The sequence below is a fragment of the Dioscorea cayenensis genome, chromosome 15, assembly GCF_009730915.1.
Source record: "Dioscorea cayenensis subsp. rotundata cultivar TDr96_F1 chromosome 15, TDr96_F1_v2_PseudoChromosome.rev07_lg8_w22 25.fasta, whole genome shotgun sequence".
Classification (NCBI taxonomy): domain Eukaryota; kingdom Viridiplantae; phylum Streptophyta; class Magnoliopsida; order Dioscoreales; family Dioscoreaceae; genus Dioscorea; species Dioscorea cayenensis.
In genome coordinates this window covers 12,921,737-12,945,512 of record NC_052485.1, presented here as the reverse complement: position 1 = coordinate 12,945,512, position 23,776 = coordinate 12,921,737, and the positions used below count along the sequence as shown (strand labels likewise).

Sequence of the window (23,776 nt, the reverse complement as noted above, 5' to 3'; positions counted from 1 at the left end):
TGATAACCAAGTATTCACCTTATTCCCTCCAAAACATATTTGAAAATTTTTGAAATCTAATCCCATATATGGATATCCCATGTTATCCCATATTGGGATATCCCCCAACCAAACAAAGCCTTTATGTTTCCCAAAGAAAAAAAAAAACACCTTAAGAAATTGCATAAAATCCTGTCTGTATTGACTCTGAGCAGCATTTTGGTCCTCCAAAAACAAAATCCCGACTTTGTTAAAAGTGTTGACTCATATCAAGAGGCCGGTGGAGAAGGAGAAAGATAGGGAGGAAATGGAAGCCTTTTACCTGCTGGGCTCCATTGCCTCCACATTGGCCAAGTCTGCGCTACTCTCCCTCGCTCTCGCCGTCCGATCCCTTCCTCACTTCCTCTTCCCTCCGGCACCACCCTCCGCTCCGCCAACTCCCCTACCTGATGATGCCGTGCAGCTCTACGACGGCCGCGTGCACCACGTTCGCCTCCGCCCCGTTCACCATGCCTTTGACTACCCCGTCCGCTACGCCCTCATCGATCTCGACCGTGCGCCGCACTTCCAGCCCTCCCGACTTTCCGCCGATCAAGCCCGCGAGGTCGCTCAAACTACCGGTCCAGTGTAATTCCATTTAAATTTTTCTTCAAATTCCTATCCATGAGTTTCCTATGTTTGGATTTACAAGTGATTGATGGGAATTTCATGACTTTCAGGCTCTTGCTGACAATCCCTGCTAGTGTGGGGTATGACCAGAACCCACTCAGTGTTTACTACTGCTATGAGGAGGAGGAGGAGGAGGAGGAGGAGGAGTCTTCTCGCCAGCTCAAGATGTGCATTGCTGAGGTGAGTGATGGTTGATGCTTTGTGATTTCTACAAATTCGTCTGTGTTAATCTTGTATTTCATGGTTTTTGGGTAAGCAGGTGACAAACACGCCATGGGGGGAGAGAGTATTGTTTAGTTTTAATCCGCGTTCAGATTTGGTTGCCAAGCCCTTGCATGTCAGCCCATTCATGGTATGTTGTTCCTTTTGTTAGCTTTGTGCTCATCTATATAACTTCTCAGCAAGGGGGCATTAGATATTTTTTGCTCAATTTCATTCATATCCTTCAATGGCACTGAAAAGGCGAAGACATGCAATAACCATTACAGTTTTAGAGGGAATTATGAAAAACCTTAACCTTTTTTAATTTTGGCTCTTTACTTTAGCATGTAATCTAAACCATGTGAAATTCTATCTGAGAAAGTATTAACTTGGAATGCAATGATAAGTAATCTACTAAAAAAAGCGATTTGGAGGGTCCTTTATGTGCCTGCGGTTACATGTTGACTCAAATGTAAGCTAAATATGTGGTTTGGCTCCTTTTTTTTAGCTTAATCCAACAATGATACTCATGAACAGGATTCATATAGACTCATAACCTAATCAAGTTTTCTTTCATGGTATTATTGGACCTAGAATGGCGGTGATTAGGGGAAACTGTTGTCCGGCTATCATGGTGGTTAGCAGGATTAAGCTAATGTGTTTCAGAATGGAAACATAGCTTAGTGAATCTGAGAAGATAGAAACTATGGCGAAAGGTTTTTCGTCTCATGGGTGGTAGAGGAAGAAGCATAGGTGAGGGGGATAGGTGTCATTTGACATGGGTGGAGGAGAAAAAAGGAAGGAACAGACTCAAGTTTTCCCTGTCTTGATCTAAATTTAATCTCTTATGGCAGTATTGGAGCTTCTCCGTGTGACATAGATATATGAAATTTACTTATCTTTCAAAATTTGTGAAATTGTTTTCATTTGCTTGATTGGATACCAAATGATGCAATAATGTGAATTCGAAATTTTCTAGGTTCAAGATATACCTGGTCTAGAGGCCTTGATAGTTACTATTTTCTTATCAAAGAAGGACAAGAACAATGGAAATGAATTAGGAAGATGAGTTAATGTAGCACTACTCCAGGTAAAGTGTATAAATTGCATGATTAGAACTCATCCATCAGATGGCTTGGGAATCCCTCACACTTGTTTTGAAAAATAGAGTGTGATATAGAATAATAAAAAAGCAAATGATAGCTGTAAATGTTTAAGAGTTGAAATGAAAAAATTAAAGAGGAAGAATTTAAAAAATCTTCTCTGACGCAAATAGTCTTGCATTATCACAAGTGGGATGTGTACATTTTGGCTCTTGGTCATGGCCAAAGTAATTATATTTATCAATGAACTTTGCATAATCTATTTCTTTCATCCTATCTTTTAGTATTATAAAACTTTTGGTGCATAAAGCAATTTTGGTTTTGTGCATCTACACTTTCAGAAGAGCTTTCTTTGAGATTACAAAAGTTCTTAGCTAACAATGCTAGGGATAATGGCTTTTCTGACTGGTTTCCCGGGCTTTTAAGATTAAAAATTAATAAATAAATTAAGCCAAAATCATGGTTTTCAAACATGAAAGAATGGAGAGAAATGTATAATATAGTAGGGGTATGAATGAGGTGCTTTGTATGTTGTTCTGTCCATACTCTACCAAACACCTCTAAGAACAATAAAATTGGCCTGTCATGTCTTGTCTGCATTGTTCTATTCATGCTACTAAACTCTACCTTAGTGTCTTAAGTTACTTTTTTCCTGGTTTGATGATTGTGCTATCAAGTATCACTTTATTGTGTTCAATTGTGCCCATACCTTTCTTAATTATTTTGCCCACTAACAGCATTGATTGCTTGCTATGGTGTTGCAAGCATCTCTCAATTAGTTCCAGTCTTGCTAATATTCTGATTTTTATATTTATCTTCTATGGCTTACTTATGTATACTGTCTCCTTCTTCAAACTAGCATTTAAAACTTTCTTTGTGTTAATTTTTTTTGAGCCATTGGATTCTTTGAAATTAATTGCAGGATATGCTAGGAAATTGGAATATCCATGCTAATTCACCAGGAGATGAACTTTTCATTAGAATTTTAGTTCAGCATCCCTCACTTGGGACTTACTTCACTGCTACTCTCAGTGCCAAGAGAATCAATTCTTCTTCTGGTACCCTTGAGTTGGCAATCTATTTTTGGCTGATGCCTCATAAGGTTGCCATGTGGATATATTGGCAGGTAAATGATTTCTGATAAATATATTTTCTACTGTTCTCAAAATGCTTTTAACTATTCGTAGCTAGAGCACTTCTGCATACATTTGTCATACACAGTGTTGTTGATCTGTGCCGTTTAAATAACCAATAACCCATCTATATCTATATTTGTAATTTATCATGCATCCTTTGCATTGTAAATACAGCATGAAAATTTATATCTTTTTTAGCATATTTGTTGCAAGATCAACAATATGTTTCTTAATTAGATTAGCTAAGGTATAGCTCTTGATATACTAAATTTTCTTTTCATTCATTTTACATTTATTTTGACTTTGTTAATACAAATAGCATTTTTTGATTTTTGAGTATATAATAATGCATGTTCTGGTTTAGCTTCATTGAACATTCTGTTCATTTTCCTTTCGGCCAAGCATTAGTCTTCTCAAACTTACTATGATCTTTTCCTGCCTTCCCCTTTTTTTCTCTGCAAGCTTTCATGCAGCAATTTTCACTTTTCCTCAAAGATCTATTTACAGTGTGTATTGGTACTATGGGCATCTTTCTTCCTGGAATAACATGGCATTCTTTATATTGCCCTTTGTTCTGATGTTCAGTTACTGAATTTCTCCTGCCTAGGCTCTCGAACTTTGGTGGAAAACTGTTGCTTTTCAAAGTCATCCAAAGTACACTAACTCAATGTACAGGGCCGATGCTTTAAAGCGTGATCAAGAACTTTGCTGCTCTAGATATAGACAAACTGAAGCTAACCTCTCAAGTTCTACTCGAGACAAGGACAAAGGAAATCGGTGGTGTATATGGAGAGATGCTCCATGGCCATGGTCCTGATGCTTCACTAGAGATTTGAACATGGCCATGGTTTCTGCCAAACTTGTAAGGTTATCATTCTTTGTTGAATTTTAATATATCTTGGTATATATTTCTGTTGTTCTTCAGAGAGATCTTGATGTTTGGCTTTCGTTGACATGGCAAAAATGTCTGTCACCATTGAATTTGTCGAAAAAATGATTGTTATATGTTTTAATCTGGAATTTATTCAATTTAGGAAGCTTATTGTTCTACCTATGCTTCCCTAAAATCTTCTTTGTTTGCATAACTATACTACGAATATTTCATATGATTATTTAGCCTATCTGACTTTTTTATTACTTTGGAAGTAATATTCATTGTCTACATGATAAAAGGAGGAGCCAAATGAAAATAACACATCATTTTTGTCAGCTAGGCAATGGAGTAAATATAGTTTTTCTATGTATGTAAGATTTCATATACAAGTTATTATGGAATATATAAAAATAGTCTTTGATATCATATAAATTATATAATTTTGTTAATATACATTGAATCTATGTAAACATAGACTCTACAAGTTAATAAAAGATACAAACATTTCAGTCAAATATATGGTTTCTAATTTTAGTTAATATACAATGAAGAGAATAGTTGTTGTGAAAAAGTTGTAAAAAGGTACTTGATTAATTGTAGTATTTGTGATACAACTATAGGCTTATTTACATGCAAATATTTTGTTCATATTAAGTAACGGAAACTGTAATTGAAGAGAGTATTTGTAACATAATTATGCCTTGAAATATACAGTTAAATTCCTCAAAAATAGTTAAAAAAAATTATCCAACAATATTCTATAATATCATCCCTCAAACTCATGGGTGCAAAAACCATGAGATTGCCACAAAGTCGTTGAAAGGATGTGACAACCAAAGTTTTGGAAAGATGTGACTACCGAAGTTTTGGTTAGAACTTCAATAATTTTGTCAAGAAGTTGTCATGTCTTGACCCAAGGCTTAGCACGTGGCAATCTCTAAGATATCCGGAAATAAACAACGTACATATCTTTCATATCCACTTACTTCAAAATATCACAAGCATATTGATATCTTGTTCACAGTTTAAGAAAAAAGTTTTCCAAACCATTGAATCTATGTAAAATGTACAGAAACATGCTTAGTACTTTGAAACATACAAGATGCATACAATAAAAGTTTATAGAAACATCTAAGGCTCACACAGTGCATCCCTCACTAATACAAGACTGGATTAAAAAAACCAAACCTATAAAATGCAAGGCGTATGGAACCCATTGACGGCACTCAGCACAATAGTACCTAGTGCATAGCCAAACTACGAAATTAAACCAGGAAAAATATGGATTAGGAACATAACAAGTAATTTTTAGTTACTTAGTGAGGAGATAGAGAACTAAGTAAAATAAAAGATGGTTAAGAAGGAAAGTTTTGAAATCTAATTAACCCTTAATATACATATTTTATAGATAATGTTTATGACATTTACAACATAAATCAATTCAATGGGTTTGTCAAGAAATTAGCCTAAAACTAGCAATGGTCGAGGCTAACTCAGGGTTCGCCAATGCCAAATTTTGTGCATTCTAAGGTCATATAAAATAAATTTAGATCACCTTAGCGTTGATCTTTGAGTTCACACATGTCGTGAATTACGATGTTTCTGTTCACCTAGAGGTGTCCCGCAAATTCTTTATTAGGTGATCTCCGTGCCTTCTTAATAAAGAAAATTTATAATAGTATGGATGTCATTCATACATGCTCCAAAAACCAGCATTCACATTTGCACGTAAATACTTTTAAAAATCATATCGCAAGAATAATAATATAAAGAGAGTCAACAAAATTCCATTTGTAGGTCGGGATATAAAACAAGTTAATAGTCCTTGTAAAAGAAGATAATGAATGTCATAGCATGCTTATAACAACATAAAAGGGTTTATTTAAATAAAAAAGAACATAAATAAAATTATTTAAATACAGTTTGCAATCCACTTTCAAACAACTTTTGAAAAAAAATAATCTATTCACATACCTTACTAGCTAATTGAGGAACTTGGCTCCTATTTCTCTGCAGGTTTTTTTACCCTTGATTGAGATCTTGTGGCCTATAAAATATGAAATTCACAAAGTCCTCACATGAGAGACATAACTAATGCATTCATAAATAACTACTAATATTTCTAACTATAATATTCCCCGGTTAAAATTCCCCGCGGGGGAAAAATTTTCTATAAATAACTATAATATTTCTAATGCATTTATATTACACATGCTAAAGATGCTATATACAATTGAAAATAAAAAATATAATGTATGATGAAAAAATTTTGACAAATGGATATTTGAATAAAAAAAAATAATGCTTATATGTAGCAACACATGGATATTTGAATAAAAAAAATCTAGACAAATTACAATTACCTAATTATCCAATTCATTTAAATTAAATAAATAATTAGTTTTTATGAATATTAGAAATTTGAAAATTAGAAGTTTGAATTTTAATTTTGTAGATTTATTATATAATAATTTTATTAAAATAATTTAAGATTTTATTAAATAAATATGTTTTAATGAAATATATAAATTTAAATAGTTAATAAGTTGTATGAAATAATTGTGAGTTCCATAATAATAACTAAAAATATTAACAAATAAATATTATTGATTATATATATATATAATATTATGTTAATGTTGAAATAATGTTTAATAAGTATATTAAAAATATATAATATATTCTTTTGGAGAATCCCCGCGGGGATCGGGCGGGGATCCCCGTGGGGCGGGGAGACCATTCCCCGCCCCCGCCCTGCTAGGCGGGGAGGAATTTTTCCCCGCTCCCCGCCCTGCGGGGGGATATTTCGGGGAATCCCCGCCCCGTCGGGGCGGGGCTCCGCGGGGAACGGGGATTCCCCGCCCCACCCCCATTCCTAGGTTGGTTCACCTCAACTAGACTAGTCAAGCTCAATTAAATTGAACTAAATTAATTCAAGTCAATTAAGCCTAGTAGGACTAGTGCAAAATAACTAAATTAAGCCCATCTACTCCAATCCTCTCACATTCTAAATTGATAACCTAAACCACACAATACCAAAACATTTTTCTAAATTTGAACTATGAAATCTTAAAAGTATAGAATAAAATACTACTAACTCAAAGGCTACAACTTTTAGCGGCATTATGCCGATTATCTTACGGGCATCAATCAAACACCCAAATTAGCATACTACACCTATACCAACTACTAACATATACAAGATATGCAAAACCATTCTAAACTATTTCACAAGTTTCCATAGATTAAATAAATTTCCTAGTATAATACATATGAAGTCATACTATTTCCCATCCCACACTTTTATGTAAATCAAATCTAGGAAACCCATAGAATTCATGCAAAATCAAATGAAGACTAAAACATAAATCACCTATACTTCTTTCATCCCAAAAAGCAACCAAATTCTAACATCTCCCAGTGCGCTAGCAACAATGAAAAGTTTAATTCTTCAACATTAAAACTTGCTAATTCTTAGCAATTCACCAAGTTCTTTTAGCTCATTTAAATACATTATGAACATCTAAATAAATCAATATCATCACACACCTAAGGTTTAAAACAACATCTCAAGCTTCCAAAACATCAAGCTATAGATCAATGGATTCATTCACCAATTAGAAGAACATTCGGAAATAAAATTCAAGGGTGCTATGAACCCCCTATAATGTATAAAGAAATTAAGCAATAACAATTCAATACCCATTCCCCTACTTAATAACAACCAATCTAAGTCTAATGGCATTCTTCAAGGATCACCAAAATCACACCCAATTATGCAATAATATCAAGCCAGAAGCTAAAAGAACTCATGCAGAAGTCCAAAAATAAATTCATCTAAAATTTAAGGAATTTAGAAGATCCATAAAAACTCAACAACCAAGGAAATTAAAGCTTCAAAGACGCTAATAAAATCCCAAGAATTTAAAGGAAAGAAAGGTGTTTGAAATTAACATACATAAGCTCAAAATTAGAGAAAAAAGAGGAAGAAAGCTCTCCTAGGGCAAACTCTCATGTGAAAGTGAAGAAAAAGAAAGAAAAAAAACCAAAGGCTTCTAAGAAACCCCTTGAGTTACTACAGTAATCACTCAACAGTAATCTCCTATAGTAAAATAGTAACATGCTAAATTGGATCTAGAGTAAAGAGAAACCCAAGAACAAAAACACTAGGTACAAAAAAAAGTAGATATATGATAGATAAACAAAGTCTCCTTAACAACTAGATCACAAACTAAATGGATATCGATTTTAATATGCTTTGTTTGAATATGTGAAACGGAATCTATAGCAAGAAAAGTAGCACCTAGATTATCACACTATAGAGTGGGCTTGAGGTTGGATAAACTAATATCGCTAAGTAGTAAAGTGATCCAATAAAGTCAGCATCGGCAAGGGCAATGCTTCTATATTTAACTTCTATATTAGAACAAGCAACAATTGGTTGTGTTAGGTCTGAAGACTTGGATTGGCACTAGCCAAGAGATGACTTGGCAAAGAAATATGACGTGGCAATGATGACTTGGCAAAAAGGAAAAGTGGCAAGGAAGATGATGTGGCTAAACGCATGATGGCCTAGAAGATCATGATGAAGTATTTTTGTTTAGAGATTTTTCTCTCATTGGTTTCATTGATGAATAAATATTTTTGGGAAGAGCATCAAGATAAAGGGTTCTCATCAAAGAAGGATAAGTTTTATCTTAGGTATGATTTTATCTATCCTTGGTAAGATTTGGGATGATAAATCATATCTTTGATAAATTCCTTTTATGAAAGATCTATTTTAAAGAGAGAGAAATTATTCTTTATTGAGAGAAGATCATTATGGAGTACAAGATAGTAAGAAGGCTAATTATGGATGGAGCTATTCAAGGACATTGATTGAAGATTGAGGATTGATTGAAGATTTGAAGATCCAAGCATGGATGATTGGAGATCATGCTTGGAAGATATTGAAGGCTAAACTTGGATAAGAGGAGATCAAGTTTAGTAACAATATATCCATGATACAAACGAAGATCATATGGGAAGACCAAACTTGGGCCAAGTTTGGAATGAAGATCGAGAGATCTTTTGTAGCCATCTTTGGTGAGATGGTTGTTCGCGTCTTGGTGGGTACGACCCTCGGGAGAGGAGACTTGCTGAAATGACGTGAGGAAGGAAACGGTTGCAAGTAGGAGGAACAAGAATGAGTCAACTACTATGAAGCGAACTGAAGGAACCGGGAGGTTGAAGGTGTGCAAGTTCAGTTGCAACTAGGCTAGAACTTAGCCATGTTAAGCGTGCAAGGTGGGCAGTGTTGCGACTGGGTGCTACAATATTTAACTTTGGAAAGTGCCCAAGTTAGAAAGTCACGGAGAAGTCTAAAAGAGGAGGATCTATTGAGATGTTGGTGCGTCTATATAAGATACCCAGTTTGAAGATTTAGGATAAGCCACGAGAGAGAGACCCTTTGGTGAAGGTTGAGGAGTGTAAGCATCCGGCAATCTTAAGAGGGTTTTGTTTGTCAATGTAAGGGTGAGAGGATGTGTTTGTATTATCATTACCTAACCTGCTTTAGTGAATTGTTTCTTTGAGCTATGCCCCCAGATGTAGGCAAGGGTTTTTCCGAACTGGGTGATCATATTGTGTCTCTTTCTTGCATGGTTGATTGTGTGTGTCTGCCTTCATTACTAGAGAGTTGAGCTAAAAACTTTACAAGCACCTACTCCACCGGAACTAACAGGTTGTTTCTTAGCACTCCATGAAATAAGGCTAGAACGTAGAAAAATACAATAGCCAAAGGTAGAGCAATGATCATTAGAATAGTCAACACTAGTCAGTAAGAGTGAGTGAGGTGGTTTTGGTCACAAGTATTATAGAATCTGTTTATCTACTGTTCAGTAAGCATCAATAGGGCAATGGCGGGATTGGGATACTTTATTTATGACAAATTATATATCAGGGTGATTAAGATAAAGGTACTAAAGAGCACAACTATGCTATAGTATCTAGTAGGATTAGAGACAAGGGCTTCATGATTTTTAGATTGTTGTAGAATAAAATGATGGGTGTAGGCATAGGTTTACATGTGTCAAGATGGGTATAGTGAATGTCACTAGTGTACTTAGTTTGGGTGAGGAGTACTAGTCCAAATGGTGCTAGTGTAGCGTCAATACCAAGGAAATACTGAATAAGCCAAGGTCTTTTATTGAAAAAGTGGTGTTAATGTCATGTATTAGTAACGAAATGAAGGTTGGTGAACATACAATGAGAACATCATCCATATAACCAAGATAAAGGTAGCATGAGAGGAAATGGATTGTATTAAGAGTGAAGTATCAGTTTTAGAGGGAGTAAAGATGAGATCCTAAAGTTTTGGATTTCATTGGATTTTCTTTTTGTTCGAAAGACTCATTTACATCTGATAATGTTGGCATAGGTGGTGAGGAACGAAAGCCCTAGTTTGATTTTGATGAAGAGTATTAAATTTACCAAGCATAGCTTATCACTAGTGTGGATATTTGTTAGCTTGTGTGAAGGAAGTGGCATCGAGATCTAGTGAGTTATGAGTGGTTGTGTTGTAAGTAACATAGTCACTGAACTTATGAGGAACACGGGTGTGATCACACGCATGAGTGATTGTAGGATGTTTGGGTAGAGGAGTTGGTATTTGTGTTGTAGTTAGAGTTGATGGAGATGGAGTGATGGTGATGTGGGATAATGAGGTAGGGGCAACATTTAAAAGAATCATAACTAAAGGAGATAGGGAGGAATAAGGGTGGATGGAGTTTTTAGCTTATAGAAAGTCCATCTTAAGGAAATGAACATGGCAGAAATATAGAGGTTGGAAGTAAAAGGATCAAGACAGTGATATCCTTTTTTACAAAGAAAATAATCAAGAAAAACACATATGGTTGACTTTGGTGTGAATTTATTAGTGAGGATGGAGCTTAAAAAAGGAAAACAAATACCTCTAAAGACACAAAGGTGAGAAAGCCTAGGTGGAGTGAGAAAAAGCACTTCATTTGGAGATTTATTTTGAAGGATAGGAATGGAAAGGAGATTGATGAGGTAGACAACAGTGACTTCATTTCATTGATAGGTTTGAGGGCAAGAAATGCCATGGGAGTTGAGGTAGTGAGTAGAGGGGGGCACGGGCCGACTTTTGGCCCGGCGAAACCCGCCGGGTCAGCTGACCCGGAGGGCCGGGCTGGCAACCAGTAACTGGCCCGCACTGTAGCGGGTCTGGTTACGGGTTGGGTTTTTCCAACCCGGCGACCCGCCGAGTCACCCGAGTCCAACCCGGCGGGTTGACAATTTTTTTTTAATTTTTTCGCAAAAATTTTATTAAAATTCCCAATCTTTAGAGGATTCGAATCGGCGGCCTTTCCTTGAGAAAGATATGCTTTAACCAACTCATCCAGATTTGATGTTGGCTTATTATAATCATATATATATATACATATATAACTAGTGAACATTAATTAATTAAAACATATTTTTTGTATTTTGTCCATGCAGTAAAGTAAATATAACTTAAAATCTTATAATTGATATCAGTAAATATTGAGCATCATCATGTTATTATATTATTATCTTTGTAATGTTATCTCTAAAATCTTCAACCATAATCCTATTTGGTTTCTATAATTAGGTGGTTAAACCATAATTATGTATAATTCCTTCTACAACAATTATATGTATTTCTTTTAATATAACCTCCAAAATCCTAAACATATTATTAAGTTAAAATCATAATACTCAATCTTGATTAATAAATAATTAAATTAAAATTTTAACATATCAATAATTTTTTTTTCCTACAACATAGTTTATAAAAATAAAATTTTTGACTATAAATTTTTATTAATCTTCATATTAACAATATATTTTAATAAAAAAAATTTACATTAGGATAAAAATATTAATTATAAGATTATATTAACAATTGTCATATTATAACATAACCATTAATATTTTAAAATTTGTTAGATTTATCATTTCTATATTTAGCTATTTTATAATATTAAAAACAAAATTAATGATTATCTAACATATTTAAATTTAATCCCCATCAACTAATATCCTGTTTTAAAAATGTTATTAAAACACTATATAATAAGTTTTTAATAAAATAAATCAATAACTACAAAAGTTTTTAATTATTTTAATTTATTTGAAATTATGATAAGTATTTTAAAAATTTTAAAACTTTAATTTAGGTTTGAACCCATGGCCTCATAACACCAACACACTTATATCAACATCACTCTAACCAATCCATCAATTTATTTTGAGTTGATATTGTATCTTTACTAAAAGATATAAACAATAGATGTATTTTATACTACTTACATTTAGTCCCACATCAGCTAGGATAAGAAAATGACCATATGAATTGCCTATAAGAGCAATGGCAGCTATCTCAAATGTTTTTGTGAATTTTGTCACATATTTTTTATTTTAAATATTATTTTACAATTTTATTTAAACAATTGAGTTGCCATTTTAGTCATATTATTTTAGTCACACACTCGATATAAAATGCTTGTAGAATAATTTTTTTGATATTTTAATATTTATTTAAAATTAAAATATAAATAATTATAAAGGTCAGGGAAGATAGAAAGAGGGAGAGAAGAGAAAGGATGGATAGGGATTTTGTTTAATTAATTTTTTTATTGTGTTGGTTAACCATGATTATGAATAGGCTATACAAGTAGTTTCAATTTTATCAGTAATAACATGCAAAAACAAATTTTTGTAAAGGTATACAAGCAAAACAAGCCTAATATAACATATAATGTTACTAATTTGTTTTAACCAAACTTTGCTTTGTATTGTTAAGGTGAGATCTAATAAATAACAGAAGTGTATATATATAATAGAAATTTGCATATTTAAAATTAACTCAATATGATGCCATTTTGCAACTAAAGTTTTTACACAACCAACAAATTAAATTTATAGCTCATTTTAGAATAAAAATCATCAATACTCTAACCTGGTGTTCATGATTTGATGTTAATGAGCAAAATTAGCCTTTTTATATCGAGTGTCAACGAATCCCATGCACATACATTTTTGGCCAATTCAAATTGTCTAACATGGAGGGTGACAAAGGAAATTGAATAATTATGAAATCATGTTTGAATGCAATATTTGATGTTAGCCCATTCTTCAAAACGATCAGCAAAAGTGTTGGTGTCCTTTTGATCTAAATAAAGAGCATATGTTATATGTTCTCTAGAATGATATAACAAAATCGTGTCTATTAGAAAACTTACACATGGGTAAAGCCCATTACTGTTAATTCAAACTACTAAGGATTTTATGATTAGATGCATTATATCCTTGGTAGTTTTTACCATTGTTAAGTAAAAAATATACCTAATTGAAAACCCTGATTTGTTCTCGATTCGTTCGAATCAAATATGGCAAACAATTAAAGCAGGTACTAATCGAAAGGAAGCCTTAGTGGAGCTATTGGGGCTAGTCAGCTAGATGTGTGTGTTGTGCACATGAGGCTTGCATGGTGAGTGAGGATGCAGGATATTCAGGGTCAAGCATGAGGCATGCAGGGTTAGACACAAAGGGGCAATTTTTTAAAAAAAATTTTTTTTGTGAAAAAAGAGCCTAAAGAGTTAATATATAAGAAAATAAAACTAATATACAAGGAATACAGAATTTACATGGACACCAACAACTAACAATGTGATACCCACCCCTTTTACCGAAGTAAATGTGACACCCATAAGCTAAAAACTCATTTTAACTGGAAACTGACATCCCCTGTAAAATAAAATCATACTTACAAAACACGACTAACAACTTTTACACAAACTACAAGTTCAAATATATGCATACCAGAAACCTAAATACTCATGTATGCGGGTACATATACTACAAGACCATGACACAAACAAATAGAAAGGAAAGGGACCCATTGTAACCCGGGGTTCAACCCTGACTAGCTCTATACTTGCACAAACAATCTAGTAGGGTCGTGCTCCTGCAACTGTAACACATTTCAGTTGGTTGATAGTGGCCCAATAATTTCAAATAAAAATAATATAAAGTATATAAAGACCAATTGTTTAAATAAAGTATCCAATTCTCACAATTACCAAAATTTGGCAACTACAAGTTTTAAAAGCATTAAAACATAAAACTTGTCGCGCTTTATCATCAAATCAATTTTTCCAAGGAACATAATTTTTTCTGAGAGGTTGCCCTCCTAAGAGCAATAGCTGGGTTTCACCTCCTCATTACAATCCAAAATAACAAGTTTTGCATGACTGAACTACAAAACCGTTCTCAAACAATAGCCTAAAAACACTCCTCGACTTAGCCGTTATCGCAACTAGGTTGAGAGCCATCAAGGGACTCATGTCCTTGACATTAACCCATCAATTCAATATATGGTGTCTCCAGCTCCCCGATGACTGTCCAATCAAGGTCCTACACCTCCTCATGAATTGGACGAAAAGAGATCAGCCAGTCTACCAAGCCATCTCAAAAGGCTGGTTGTGAAGATCGTCTACTGTAGTAGGATACCACCATCAAACCTATGGAATCACAATAGTATAATATATGCATAATACCCGCAAAGTCCAGATCTAGAACACCATCCCTATACCAAGAATGAAAACATTTTCCACAAGCATTGATGGTAAAAGCATATCAATAAGCACACAAAGTTTCACAAATCATTTCAAAGTCCAGGCATACGTAACCATTAAAATAAATACCTTAAATGAATAATTAAATCATATATACAGATGTTTGCCATATTTGAAACTACATATAATTATACAAAACCTGATGTATTAATATGATTGCTATAGCATAGCAAACTACAAATAAATTTAAGTATCCTTTAAGACTATAAATTATTAAACATAATAAAATGAAATAATTAAACAATTATTTCAAAATACTAACCATTATGTAATTATTTCAAAATAGTAGCCACTATCAATTCACCTGCCCTCCCTTGTGTTTCTCATTAGAACTGAAACTCTCTCCCAAGCTTGAACCCCACTGATGAGTGCAATTCATATCTTGTTTTTCTTACTCCCAATTCATTCGTTTGCTTGTCTTTTAGAACATTCTGGATATATTTGATACTATTATGGGTATAATTATTCATGGTGTGGGAATTTAGGGTTCAATGTAATTAGGAGTGAAATCGAGGACAAAACAAGCAAAGAATGGAGATTTTTCTAAGTATCCAAACCAAGCATAGGCAGAGCACGATTGTGCTCTGTCCCCATAATTTTCACTGTCTGAAGAAGCTTGAGTAGCTGACCATGCAAGGGGGTTCTTGCAAGCTAAGCACATTCGGCGAACGGTTGTGCTCCTTCTCGGTAATTTTCTCTGAATTGAAGCACTTTCTGCCCACAGGGAAGCACGACCAGCATGATCCTTGCACGGTCCTACTCAAGTGAAGCACGGGCAGAGCACGGTCGTGCTCTCCCCGCGATTATCTTTAGTAGACAGTTAGCCGATTCACTCAGAAGTCCCACTAAAGAGCACAGTCTCAGCACAATTGTGCTCAGACCATATCAAGCCCAAAAGTCTTTTTTTAACTCTCAAATTTAGGGTTTCTCCTCATTTTTTGTTCGGGGGTTTTCTTCTACAATGGGAGAGACTCTCAAGAGGATGATCAAGCTTCACCACACTGTCTAAGGGGATCAAGGTTGAGTTGGAGGCACAAGGGAAGTAGAGTTAGTTCATCCATGAAGCTTTTGAAGCACAACTAAGAGGAATTTGTGAAAGGGAAAATCATTTTTTTTCTTACCTTAGTACTTTCAATTCTTCTTCTTAGCTGTATGAATTCATGAGGGGCTAACCCTTCCACGGTGCCTTGGGATTGAACTGTGTTGTTTAGTATACTTTGACTACTTGTTTTTAATGTCTACGGAGTTCTATTGCATTCTTATGTTTATTCATGTGTTTGCATAACTTGGCATGCTTGATTTTCATAGATGCTTGTGTAAAACTTGGTGAGTGTCAATTACCGTAGTTGCGATTACCTAGTATAGTTGCAAAACTTGGCGTGTATGAAGCCCGTAGTTACACTTGCAGAACTTGGTGTATTTGATAGTTGTAGATGTAACATTGCTTTAGAGCCCCCACAAGGATCTTAGGATATACCTGGTAGACATTAGGAGTGAGTCAATACACTATAGCACATAGGAATCATCCCGGGGCATTGCTTTATTGTTGTTGAAAGCTCGATCCTAGTCTACCTGATCTTTCACCCTTATCTTTTTATTCTTGTTCAGTGATTATTCTACCAACCAATTATTGTTCTACTAGACATTAGAGGAGAGAATCCAAAATAAATAAGACAAACTAATGACAGAATTGAATCCAAAAGAAAATACAAGAAATAATAGCCGACTCTCTAAATGGGCTTACTCAATCCAACCGGTTCAAACTCGACCTTGCATAATCAAACTAGCCTCCAACTTGCACTTAGACCAATTTGATTTGGATTAAACCCTCTTAAACTAACTTGAACAAACCTCAATTTCATTGAACCAAGTTCAATTGAACCAACCAGCCTTGAATCAATTCCAATTTTTAAACAAAATCTCTTAAACCGTCTTGGTTCAACGAACCCCAAATCTCATTGAATTGGTTCACTCCAAAATCATTGACCCATAATCTCAACCAAGCCCAAATCAATCCTTAACCCACTTAACTTGATTTGATTAAGCCCTAAACTCAACCAACACATTTCCAACCATCATCATCATCTTAATTAACCAATACAAACCCTAGTTCCGGTTGCTACAGTACCTCTATAGTAAACCCAAGAATTCCTTCACAATTCAAGCAAGATTCAACTCCAAAAATACAAGTATTCTTAAAGGAAATTGAAGCACCCATCATCTACAACAATAAGCAATGTTTTTTTTTGTTCTCTGGTTTGGAAAGCCATGATGGAGGATGAAACCTTCAACTAAGCCTAACATTTCTCTTTTTCTCGTTTTTTTAAGCTCTTCCAAAATTCCCTTTCAGTCCCAATAATAAGGATGGAGCTATTGGGCCATGGATGAAAGAACACAAAGAAGTATCAGACTAAAATTTATATTAAAATCTTCTACATCCATCCAAACACTTCCACATGTGATAATATAGAATCACTTAATTCTAACTACACAATGTTTTTTAAAAAATAATATTATCTAATACACTAAATTGAAAAACTAGTATGCCCTAAAAACATAATGTTAGATATTTTTTAACAATAAATTAGTTTTCATTTATTGCATGCATAATTATAATTCTTATACTATTCATATTTGATGGTATATTTTGTTCTTCATTTGCATTGTATATAGAAAAGATTAATGATAAATTGATACATGATTTTCTTTGTTCCTTATAATCTTAAAATACCTCACAACCTATCAGATAAAATATGATTTTTATACTTATTTTTACTACTACATGTGATAAAATAATATATCTTAACTATTAGAGTTGTAACTCTTTGTAACATTGTGAATATTTGAAATTAACAAATATTAAAATGAATCATTGCATAACTCTTAAATCAAACATTACCAAAAAGAGAAAGAGTGATTTTGGTTACAAAAGGTCCTCATGACATGAAGGTATGATTAAATCTTATATATGAAATATATTAATTTAATGTTGTTAGCAAGTGATTCTAATATGGGGGCTATATATTGACATGATGGGTTATATAATGAATACATAAAAGGTTTGTAGTCATTCAAGATAAGATTAATTATCATTCCAATTGTAGAAGAGAATAATATAGATTTATATTTCATATATGTTGTATGGAAAACAAGTGGATTAATTTTGAAAGTATTTTATTACATAAAAATATAAATGATTATAAATGTTTTTAGAATTATTTTATCTCTAATATAATTTGGAGACACACATATTAGCGAGGATTAATAGTACCATTAGTGATATAGTCATACCTACTTATATGGATAATTTATTAATAGATAGACTTATATGTAAATATTATATTTAGTCGTATATATAAACATCTCTAAATCTTTGGATAAAATGCAATTTGTTTGATGTGTATGATTGTAATTATTAAAATCAATAAGCACTAAACATGATCCTATCAAAAAACTACTACCAAAAAAAAAACCCCCCTTAATATTCATATTAGTTACTTGAATCAAGATAAGACATCAATTCTTCAAAGTTATTAAGATTAAAAAGTTTAAGGGTAGGATGTGTGTTTGTGGGTTTTATGCTAAGAGGCTATTTGGTTTGCTATAAGTGAAATTGCAATATAAGTGAAATGACATCTAAGTGAAAATGCTATATTTCAAATTATATCAATATTGTTTGGTTTGATGTAAATTGTAAATGTTGTATTTATGTTTTTATTGTTTGGTTTGATGTAAGTTGAGAAATATAATTACCATGTAAGTGAGATGGTAAGGTTACCCTGATTTTCTATTATTACAAATGTTTTGAAAACCAGTTTGACTGGACCCTGCCATGTCAACAGGTTGGGTCATATTAAAACCCAACATAGGGAATTGATTTTGTTGTACTTGGTTGAATTGGTTTGGTCGAACTAAGTCAACCGGGGGTTATGTATAAAATTTATTTTTTATTTTTTAATGTTGTGTTTTTCTTGAATTTATATTTTAAATTATATTAAATTATCATGACATGTTTATTGGATTTTATTTAAGATATTAAATTAATATTTATAAATTATAAAAAAAAGATTATTTGGTTGTTGAATTAGTGTGGTATTGTTTTAAAATTTTTGATATGTTTATTGAATTTTATTTAATATATTTATAAATTATGATATGCTCAATCACATTATTGTGTTGATTATAAATATGTAAATATTTTTCAAAATCTAACCAGTATTAATAAGGGAAAATTACTGTTTACCCATCAAGAATTTCAAAACTTCCCAAACAGCCCCTGTGAGTTTTGAATATCTCAGACAACCCTTCCTTTATCGTTTCACTTCCTTTTTGCCCCTACAGGTCATTAGGACTGGCTCCATGTTATGAAATTCCATCGTTGCCCTTAAAAATGGTGGGAAAACAACCGCCTAATCATATCATGTTAAACCTTTTTATATACATTTTTTCATTCTTTTTTGCATTCCGTTTTGTTAAATAGAAATAGAAACAAAAGAATATATTAAGCAGAGAACTCATTTTTTTAAATAGAAACCTTATTTCTTAAATAGAGAACTCATTTTTTTAAACAGAAACCTCATTTTTTAAATAGAGAACTTATTTTTTTAAACAGAAACCTCATTTCTTAAATAGAAAACTCTTTCTTAAACAGAAACCTCATTTTTTAAACAGAAAACTCATTTTTTTTTAAAAAGGAACATTGATATTTGAACAGAAAAACCAATATTTACGTGACAAATTAATCTTGGGTATAAAAACCAATTAATCTTGACCTCTCGTACATATTTAAAAATAAACAATGATATTTAAGCATTTTTTTAAATGTAAACACAATATAATAAACAAAAACATCGATAGTTAAATAAAGACAACCAAGCATAAAGACGGCCATTCTTTATTATATGGAGATAACGATATTTATATTAAAAATTTAATAAGTTTGTGGAAAAGAATTTAGGTTAGCATGATTACATTATAACTACAAACAAACTTATAACTACAAACAAAAGAATTTAGGTTAGCATGAAGAGTAATGCATGTACTCATTTCTTAAACAGAGAACTCATTTTTTTAAACAGAAACCTTATTTCTTAAACAGAGAACTCATTTTCTTAAACAGAAAACTCATTTCTTAAACAGAAAACTCATTTTTTAAACAGAAACATTGATATTTAAACAGAAAAACCAATATTTACGTGACAAATTAATCTTGGGTATAAAAACCAATTAATCTTGGTCACTCTTACATATTTAAATAGAAACAATGATATTTAAACACTTTTTTAAATGTAAACACAATATATTAAACAAAAACATCGATAGTTAAATAAAGACAACTAAGCATAAAGACTGTCGTTCTTTATTATATGGAGATAACGATATTTACATTAAAAATTTAATAAGTTTCTGGAAAAGATTTTTAGGTTAGCATGAATACATTATAACTACAAACAAAAGAATTTAGGTTAGCATGAAGAATAATGCATGTACTTATTTCTTAAACAGAAAACTTAGTTTTTAAACAGAACCTCATATTTTAAACAGAAGCCTCATGCTTTAAATAGAAACTCATTGCACCCAAGGGCATTATGGCCAAACTATGTCACACTTGCCACAACTTCCCACGCAAGGGACAATTTCGTCCAAAAAAAAATTCAAATTAACTCTATCAATCACTGTTAGATGCTTGGGGGTTTAAAAAATTATTATAATCAAAAGGAAAGGGGGTTTTATGGATATTCAAATTTAGGGGGAGAATCTGTGCACATTGCAAACTTTGGAGGTGTTTTTAGCAATTTCCACTGCATAATATGCCATAATAAATTGCATACAACATCATCCATAATGTGCCATGCATAATGCATCATGTTAAAATACATCATAGTAAATTGCTTAAGGCATCATCTATTATACATCATTTCAAATATTAAAAAATATCATACTAAATTCAACATGAAAAAATATTATCAAAATCTAAGAAATATCATCCGTAATACATATTCCATAATATGTTATGCATCATTCCAAAATACATCATAGTAACTTGCATAAGGCATTATCCATAATATACCAACAAATTATAACATCATCCATAATACATCATTCCAAATATAACAAACATCATGCTAAATTCAATAAGACAAAGTCCAACATGACACAAATATATAATATCACCAGATAGTGTTTCAACAATTCATGCCTAACAACCACCCTTCAATTGTATAATAAACTTATCCATCAAAATACATCTAACTGTATGGGTTTTTTTTCATAAATCTTGTTGCTAGAGGAATATTTTGAAGCAAATAATCATATTGGATATTGCAGTAGAAAAATCGCAACAACTATCAAAAGACAATCAAATGCAGATAGAAAAAAGTAATTGTATCCATCTAGCACAATAGGTTGAAAAACCAATCCATGGTGCAAATTAACAAGTAAATAGTCAAACAAACAAGGATTTAAACTAAAGAAAAAAAAAGAAAGCTAACTAGAATTTAGATTAATCCTTCAAGTCTACATAGCCTGTTAATTCTATTTAAACCCAAAAAATCATTTGCCGTAACTAGGCCCCTTTATAAATCATACATGCGTACAAGTGAATATGAAAAAGAAATAAAGAACATGCAATGACTAATTACAGGACATATAAAATATCATGTGTGAAATATAAACTCACTTCTTGTTTAGTTGCAATCCTTGGAACCGATAATAAAGAGTTTGCAAAAGTACCGCATTCTTGATAATCTAGATACAATTAAAGAACAAATTGTCAAAAAAAAAAAATGCTACAAGAATTTAACATTGCAAATAACCATTGCAAAAAAATAAATAAGAGAATGACGAAGTATTTGGCTAGAGAATGCTCAACTATTATTGCTTAATGAAGAGATAGCCAGGTGAAACAAACTAAAAACAAGCAAGGAATGCATTTGCAAACATTAGTAGGCTAACAATTTGAAGTGATTAATGAAAGATGCAAATGGCTCTATTAATTGAAGATTGCAGTGATGTTTAATTGGCAATAATTAAGGTTAAACTTTATGACATGGAATATCACAAACTTATATATAACTAATTTATTAGAGACCTCAAAAGTATGAACATATTAGAGAATCACATAAAAGGAAGGAATTCTTCAGATTTCAACAATTAACAGGATTTTGCATAAGAATCAGGAAAAAGAGGTTGAGAAGGGGATCTGATCCTCGAATTTTAAGGTTCTTGAGGAGATATAATAGTTGCTCGTTGTTGGATGACAGCCTTAAGGGCTTTAGGTATTGCAAAGAAGAGAAGGATGGAGAGAGGTCTAGATTGCAGTAGAGGTAGGATAAGGAGTTTTTAGCAAGAAAGAGAGTTTTTAGCGAAGCGGAGGGTGAGGCTGGTGGGAGGGCAAGTTGGGCTTGCTAAGCAATGCGTGGCATTGGTAAGCTTCACCATGCTTTTTGATGTAAAGTGTAGAAAATGGTGAGTAACAGGTTTTTAATTCAAATGTTTTGTAGAATTTTAACTCATAGCACATTTTGTTGTAAGTTGAAATGCTGCAAAAATAGTCCAAATTATAAACCTCTTTACATGTAAAAATTATATCACAACAAACCAATCAACATTTTATATGTCATAAAACTACTTACGTGACAACTATTTATAATTACCTACAGGTAACCAAACAGGTTTTTAGTGAAAGCTTTGTGGGTAACCATATCTAATACTTATATTCATATGATCATGTTATTGATTAATATATCAATAAAATACTAACATTTCTAATGAAGGCATCATACATAATAATATTAATGAACATGAACTCATATTATATATTTAAAAGAACACATATTCAATTATTAACTACATATGTATCTAAATAAACAAGATTTCATTTTTCAATTAAATAAAATTAAAAGTAAACTTAAATTAATGTTTTAACTAATCATAAGAATATAAATATCAACCTCAAATTAAGGGATAAATATTACTTATAATTCGTTTCTTACATTAAAGGGAAAAAAAGATGAGATTATGTTAGAATTCAACTGGTACATAGTAAAAAGGGAACAAAGATAATAATGAAAATAAAAGAAGACATAAGTGGATGATGACATTGAAAGTTCTGTCTTGATAACTAATATGTTATTTATTAGATAACAATACAAAAATCGTGAAAGCCTCTTAAGATAAACAGAACCAAGAACAAAATACTCCAAATATAATATATAAAAGACAAAACACAAAATAATAGTTAACATTCTAAAATGGGACCATTTCCAGCATATACTCAACTTTCTCAACTTATCGACAAGCATTAAAGACACCTGGTCGATATGGTGCATGGGTTGCACTCAAAATTTAAGGGACCTAGGGTGTCTATTAATTAGCGCGATATGTTAAAATATTTGGACAGAGAGGAACAATTGAATTTTCAAGCAATTGCATGCCTTTTCTTTCTCTCATCCAGATAACCGATTACATGCTTCTTACTTGGATCTTTGTAGCTCTAGAGGCTACTAAAGCTATCTAGGAGGAGTTGTCTTTGGCTATAAGAAGAAGCCTGGCTTTTGTGAATAACCTTGACCAAGACTCTGAAAGGCAAGGCAGCTTGTATGGCGCCAACACCATGGAAGATCTCCATCACTACATAGAAGCTCTTTAACTTGCTCCTTTGTCATTTTCCTGTCCTACTTGTTCATGTTGCTTTATTGTTTCCACCCCTAGTGGGCTTCTCGTATCTGTTGTCATATGCGGTGCGTCATTATACTCAGGAGTATCATCCTTGTTGTGCGTTTGTTTCCTTTTAGCTAATTTCTTAACTGTTCTTCCTTTGTGTGCCATGATCTTATTCCCTTATCGTTATTATAGTCACTTGAGTCTTCGTTGTATCATGTTGGTTTTATTTTAATAAAGCTTAGTTTATCCACTTTATATATATATATATAACACATTCTAAAAATAGATAGTACAACTCTCCATACCGATTTAAATTACTTTATTATATATATTCTAAAAATAGATAGTACAACTCTCCGTACCGATTTAAATTACTTTATAATATATATATATAATTATAATATATATATATATATAACACATTCTAAAAATAGAAAGTACAACTCTAGAGACAGATCACTCCATTCAGATTCCTTCATTCTTGTAAAA

General features: G+C 32.5%; 1 protein-coding gene across 1 annotated transcript; it reads left to right on the top strand.

Moving 5' to 3' along the window:
* Nucleotides 1–198: 198 nt before the first annotated feature.
* Nucleotides 199–4,160, top strand: LOC120276983. Its single transcript, XM_039283721.1, has 5 exons — nucleotides 199–606; nucleotides 699–828; nucleotides 908–1,000; nucleotides 2,875–3,078; nucleotides 3,696–4,160. The coding sequence occupies exons 1-5, from the start codon at nucleotides 287–289 to the stop codon at nucleotides 3,903–3,905; spliced, it is 957 nt and encodes a 318-aa protein (XP_039139655.1). The 5' UTR covers nucleotides 199–286; the 3' UTR covers nucleotides 3,906–4,160.
* Nucleotides 4,161–23,776: the final 19,616 nt, after the last annotated feature.